Source organism: Thamnophis sirtalis, unplaced genomic scaffold (genome assembly GCF_051295495.1).
Source record: "Thamnophis sirtalis isolate CommonGarterSnake01/CBP01778 unplaced genomic scaffold, rThaSir2_p1.2 scaffold_6, whole genome shotgun sequence".
In the NCBI taxonomy this organism is placed as follows: Eukaryota; Metazoa; Chordata; class Lepidosauria; order Squamata; family Natricidae; genus Thamnophis; species Thamnophis sirtalis.
The window spans coordinates 107,365,667-107,371,473 of record NW_028261386.1 but is presented as its reverse complement, the minus strand read 5'-3'; the positions used below and the strand labels follow the sequence as shown (position 1 = coordinate 107,371,473).

The window sequence follows — 5,807 nt, the reverse complement described above, 5'->3', positions numbered from 1 at the left end:
TCAGGGAAGTGGAAGTAAGCTAGAAAAAGTGTAATGGAAATAATAGATGACAGGAAAACAAGCAAAACCACAGGTTTGCCTGACAGACAAATTCTAGAACCTACAAAGACTATGGCAGCAGCAAACATGCACACTCCCTTTTACTCTATTATTTGTATATGTTCTTTTTTACGGTAAGTTGGCTTGGATGTCAAAGGAAATTAAATATTAGATGTGTGTTTCTGGAACCTGCATGGAATGAGAATATAGGCAGTTAGGCCAAGCCTTGATGCTTTTTTCAGTTCATATTCCACCGAATTAATTTTAAGCACTGCAGTACTCCAAATCATTGATTATAATGAAGATCCTCTGTTGTCCACAAAGACAGAAGACATCCTTATGTGTTATTTTTCATCAAACAATATAATTTTAAATTTTTGCATTTTGGGGGCCAAAAGAGGAACTTTTTTCTATCATAAATCGAAGGGTGATGAGAATAATTCCTAGAGTATCAGGTTTATTATCTGGGAAAGAAAAGTTACTATTTAAAAAATGTGCCTACAATTCACGAATAGGCTAGTTACAGTACATCCCATTCCACTGCGCTCTTTGCTTTGCTTTTACTCTTTTCCTATGTATATATTTTTCCGATATGCAAAGTTTAGAATCAGGTTTAGAGCGCAAGCTACTACACGCCTGTATTCTCACAAATAAATCTAAATTCAGTGACGAGAAGAGGATTGCCACATTAATGGAGAAGGGGTGGGCGTTTTACAGCGAAGAAAACAGCCTATCGCGGACTACCTTAAATTTATGAATGTATCTTGTTCATACCGTTTTCTGGAAACCTGCAGCCCTTCCTTCCGCGGGGGACCCCAAACTGTTGCAAATTTAGTTTCCATCCGAAAGAAACAACAGTACTTATTGCTGCCTTACAATCAGCACCCTCAGATCAAGACTAGCCTTTCCCTTCCTGGGTAACGCGCGAAAGGGAGTTGCAGCGGCAGCCTCAAGATAACGAACGGGCAGCCCTTTAAACAGGGAACGAGGGAGGTTCCCGACACCCGAGAATAGTAGTTGCAGTCGCGGGAAAGAGAGATGAAACTCGCTAATAGGCGCGAAGAAACGCGGAGAGGGGAACCCGCAGAGATAGGCGAATTCATGGCTGTCGCTGGAAAGTTTGCACACGCACAGCTAAGGAGGTGGGAAGGGCGCGGTCCGAGCCGCGGTTAGGAGCAGCTTCTGCTACCTTTAGGAGGCGCTTTGTTTCTCCCCTCCTCCTCCTCCTCCTCTCCAACCGTCTCCCGACGGACCGCGCAAACCGAGCGCTTCTCCTCCCCGGCTATCCTTCAGCCGCTTGCCAAAGGCGGTTTGCAACCACCACGCCGGGAGTCACCCTCAGCTCCGCTTGTTCAGCATGGAGAAAGGGGGTTTCAAGAGGCTCGGGCGGCTCTTCCACCACAGGAGCGAGTCCGAGGACTCAGAACCGGACCTGGGCAAGGATACGCCGCTTTCCTCTCCTTGTCCGTCGCCGTGCTTAGAAGGGCGGCGGGAACATCGCGCCAGCTGCTCCTCCACCACCACCACCACCGTTTCCGGAGAGCGCAAGAAGCGGTCGGCTTTCGGACACTGGCGCTTGAAGAAGAAACAGCAGCAGCAGCAGAGTAAGGAGGAAGAGGCAGCGGTGGACTCCTCTTCCCTCTTTGCGCCTTCCTTCGACGACTCGGAGCCCACGACTCCCACTAACAGGTAATCCCGGCCTGGTGGCTGTCATCTCCAGGCGCGCCATCCACCTGCGTCTTGCAAGGCGCCTCTCTTGCTCATGCCCCCCCCCCGCCCCTTCCCACTTCTAGTACAACCACTTGTAGATGCTGCCCACCCCACTTTCTCTCCCCGGAGGAACAAAAGGGTCTTTTCCCCCCACACTTTCCCCCTTGCTCCTTATTTTGCTTCAGGTGATTTTGGGTGACCCAAACTCTTCTCCGATGGGCTGTTCGTTCCTGCGAGAAAAAAACGCGCGCGTCCCCGTCTCTCCTCTCGACGGACGCTGCTCTCGGACTAATGGAGAAGGGTCCTCCTCCGCCACCGCCTGGTGGGCTTTGCTGAAATGTACCCTTTCTCCCAAAGTGTGAACCAAAAGCAAGCGCCGCCTTTGCATGATCCTTTTCCCGGAGCTCTGAGTCTTAAAGGCACAGCACTGCTTGTTTTCATCTTCCACCTGTGACCTGTTGTTTATTGTGGTCTTACCAAACCGTTGGGACTTGGGAGTGAACATTAAGTCTTGGCACCGGCCTCCCTGACAGTTGCAATGTCTCCCCTCAGTCTTTTCCCCCTTCCCCAAAATCCTAGGATTTTTTTTTTTAATCACCTAATGAAATTGAATCCTGGAAGAATGAGGACAGACAGAAGAGTTACTTTTGACAACACATAATTAAACTCTGGAATTTGCCATCACAAGATGTGTGGCAGCCTGCCTGGCTACTTCAAAAAAGAGTTGGGAATCAGGGGGATCAATGGCTGTTAGCCTTGATGGGTGAAGAGCTGTCTCTGAAGTAGGCAGCTCTAATGATAGTGGGCTTTTTTCTGCTTCTGACAGGCCATTTGGAAATAGACTGGTGGACTAGATGGGCTGGGGGGCACAGCTTATGTTACTATTTGGTTTGGTTTGCTGACCCATCATCCTTCACACATCTACATATGTTGCCTACCAAATAGAGAAGCTCTGTGATGTTGGTCTCTATTTTAAAGAAAATTCTTCAGTATTAATACATGTGTCACCAGTAGATGGAATTGATTTAGCAGTCAGAATGAACTTTGAAATTGCTGTTCTTCCAAAGCATCGCAGATACAATGACAGTGGCAGGTAGAGTATCAAGATCTGAATTCCTGACATAATAATTATACTGAAGTATGTGTCATTTTACATCCTGTATGTCTCTGAAATGCACTGGTAGGGATTTTCCTGCAGTTCTGATGCAAGAAGGCATCCAAGTGTTCAGCTTAGACATGTGTTCACATTTTTTTACATTTTTCATTTTCTCAATTTTATTGGGCATTGTTATGTTAAAATATGATAAAGTACCATATATTCCTTGTAGGTTTTTCCCATCTGTCTTGGGCCCCGAAAATCCAGTTTCACTTTTTACAATGAAAAGAGATAGACACCTATATGAGTAGTCCTCACTTACTGACTGCAATTGGGATTGGCAAGTCTTTTACTAAGTGACAGAGTCATTACATGAGACATCATTGACCATGCTGGATTCAAATATTGGTTCCACTTTTAGTTAAGCGAACAGGTGGTTAAGCGTGACTTCAAGTTGACTATGGTTTGCAAACTTCCTGTCAGCATTCTCCCTAACTTTACTTGTTGAATCTGGGTATGTGAAGATCATAAAAGGCAATCTCATGACTTTGTTACACTGTGACCATTGCAAATGTGCCCCAGTTCGCAAAGTGACTGAGTCAGGATCATGTAACTGGAGACACAGAGAGCAGAAAGTTCAAGGACCAGTTGTTAACCTACTTTTTCAATGTTGTCACCACTTTGAATTGTCTCTGAACAAGGCAGTTGATAAGACTATCTGTATATTCTTTTAAGAGTAAAGTCTTGAGATAAGCAGTGTTGTTTTTAAAAAGTGAAATGTGGTTACTGTCGTCCACATTTCTAATCTTTGCTGTAAGAACCATTTTATGGTATACTTTTGCTTTTTATACAACTTTTACCTATTTTGAACACATTTTAAGTGAGAAGTTAAAGTGGAGTTCCATAATAAAGTATCATAAAGTTTACAATACATTTTAAAAAGCTTTCCTGATTTTGTTTTGATAGCAATGAGAACATATTTTTTAAATGTTTATAATTGTTTCATTATCACTATAGTAGTGATCACATACATTGACACTATAATACTTTGGAATGACTTGTTGAATGAAAAAATGCAGAAAAATATTTCATTGCTAATTAAAATATTAATTAAAAACAAAATGGAGTCATAAAATATGTATTATAATAGCTGAGCTTTTAATGGCCTTGTGCACTGAGCATTATGGGATGTGCAAACAAAAATAGTGTAGTACTTTTGATCTTGTTTAATTCCTTGTTCATTCTAAGACCATCAAGCGAAAAAAAATATGCAAGTGTTGGTGATGGATACCTATTTGAAAATAACCTAAAAGTTATTTTAGGTTATTACATTATATATATGTAATGTAGCCTTGTGTTGAAAATTTCTTCTGCATTTTTTTTCACCCATACCTTTCATTATTTAATAAAAAGGTGACTTTTTTCTATTGACAAAAAAAGCTTGGGAAAATCCTCATGGGAGGGTTGAGTTGAAAAGATATGTATGAGTCTCTAGTCTTCCATTCAGACACAATAGCTTGTAACATCTCCAGCTTATTATCAGTTTAAATCCCAAGGGAAAACCTACTGAGGATCTATTCTATGTGATAGACTTCCATCACTTATAAAAACAAATCAAATTCAAAACATCACCAAAATAAATTAGCTTCTTAGCATCTTAAGAATGAGATTGGGGGAGGGGGGAGAGAAAAGAGAACTCTTATAGAAAAGACACTTATAGGCAGGGGTGGGCTGCTGAGGGTTCGGGAGAACCTCTAGATAAGATTCTGTGAAACTTCAGAATCTTATCTAGAAGCTGTTCGGAGAAACCCCAAATTCCACTCCTGGCTGGTCCTATCCACCCCGCCCCTCCCAGGAATCACCACATGGCCCATTTTGGACAGGGCATGTGCGGAAGCTTTGGGAGGGCGAAAAACAGGCCTACCAGAAGTTTGGGAAGACCGGAAACCGGCCCATTTCATTTAGAGCCTCCAGAGAATTTCCAGAGCTTGGAGAGACTGTTTTTGCCTTCCTGGAGGTTTGAAGAAAGCCTCCAGAGCCCAGGGAGGGCAAAAACGCTCCCACCCACCCACCCACCCACTGTGGTGTTGGCCCACTAGGCCATGCCCACCATGGCCGCCACCACCACCACCACCCCGGCAACAAGTCAGAGAACCCATTGCTAAAAATTTTGAAGCCCACCCCTTCTTACAGGAAACTAGTGTTCAGATTTTTAGCCTTGCATCTACTTTAATATTTGTATGGGTGCAATGTTACATCCTCAGCATATAAATCAGAGTGAGCTGTAAACCAAATACTGGTAGGCCTCAAGTTACAACCATTTGTTTAATGATCATTTAAAGTTACAATGGCATTGAAAAAAGTGACTTATAACCAATGCTTACACTTATAACCATTGCAGCACTCCATGTCATGTGATCAAAATTCAGATGTTTGGCAACTGGCAAGTATTTATGATGGCTGGCTGGGGTCATGCGATCACCTTTTGTGGCCTTCTGACAAGCAAAATCAATGGAAAAGCCAGATTCACTTAATAACTGTGTTACTGAATTAACAACTGCAGTGATTCACTTACTAACTGTGGCAAGAATGGTTGTAAAATGGGGTAAAACTCACTTAATAATTGTCATGCTTGGCAATGGAAATTTAGAGCTTAATTGTGGTAATAAATTGAGGATTACTTATAAACACTAATACGGTATTATGGTCCTTGCTTATAGTAAGAAATCACTTGAGGTTTACCTAAGTTTGTTTCTGGAAAGACTCATTTTGAGAACTACAAGGTCTGACTTACGGCGAACCTACCTCTTGCGTTCAAATATGGAAATACGATCCATGATTTTGTTTAGTAGTTTTTAAAGTCACATAAGTTATTAATCATATCTGTAAATTTTGGGAAATAGTTTCAGGTAGCTTAATTACGCAGTACACTATTTGAAGTATTTCCTTTTGTCATGGTTGA

At 42.5% G+C, this 5,807-nt stretch overlaps 1 protein-coding gene across 1 annotated transcript in view; it reads left to right on the top strand.

Annotated features, from left to right (window-relative positions):
- Positions 1 to 1,276: 1,276 nt before the first annotated feature.
- The window catches only part of CRYBG1 (crystallin beta-gamma domain containing 1), a 122,895-nt gene continuing 118,364 nt past the window's right edge, over positions 1,277 to 5,807 (top strand). The window contains exon 1 of the mRNA XM_087718696.1: positions 1,277 to 1,728. Within this exon, the coding sequence (XP_087574822.1) occupies positions 1,397 to 1,728 (332 nt within the window). The 5' untranslated portion in view covers positions 1,277 to 1,396. The remainder of the gene's footprint in view (positions 1,729 to 5,807) is intronic.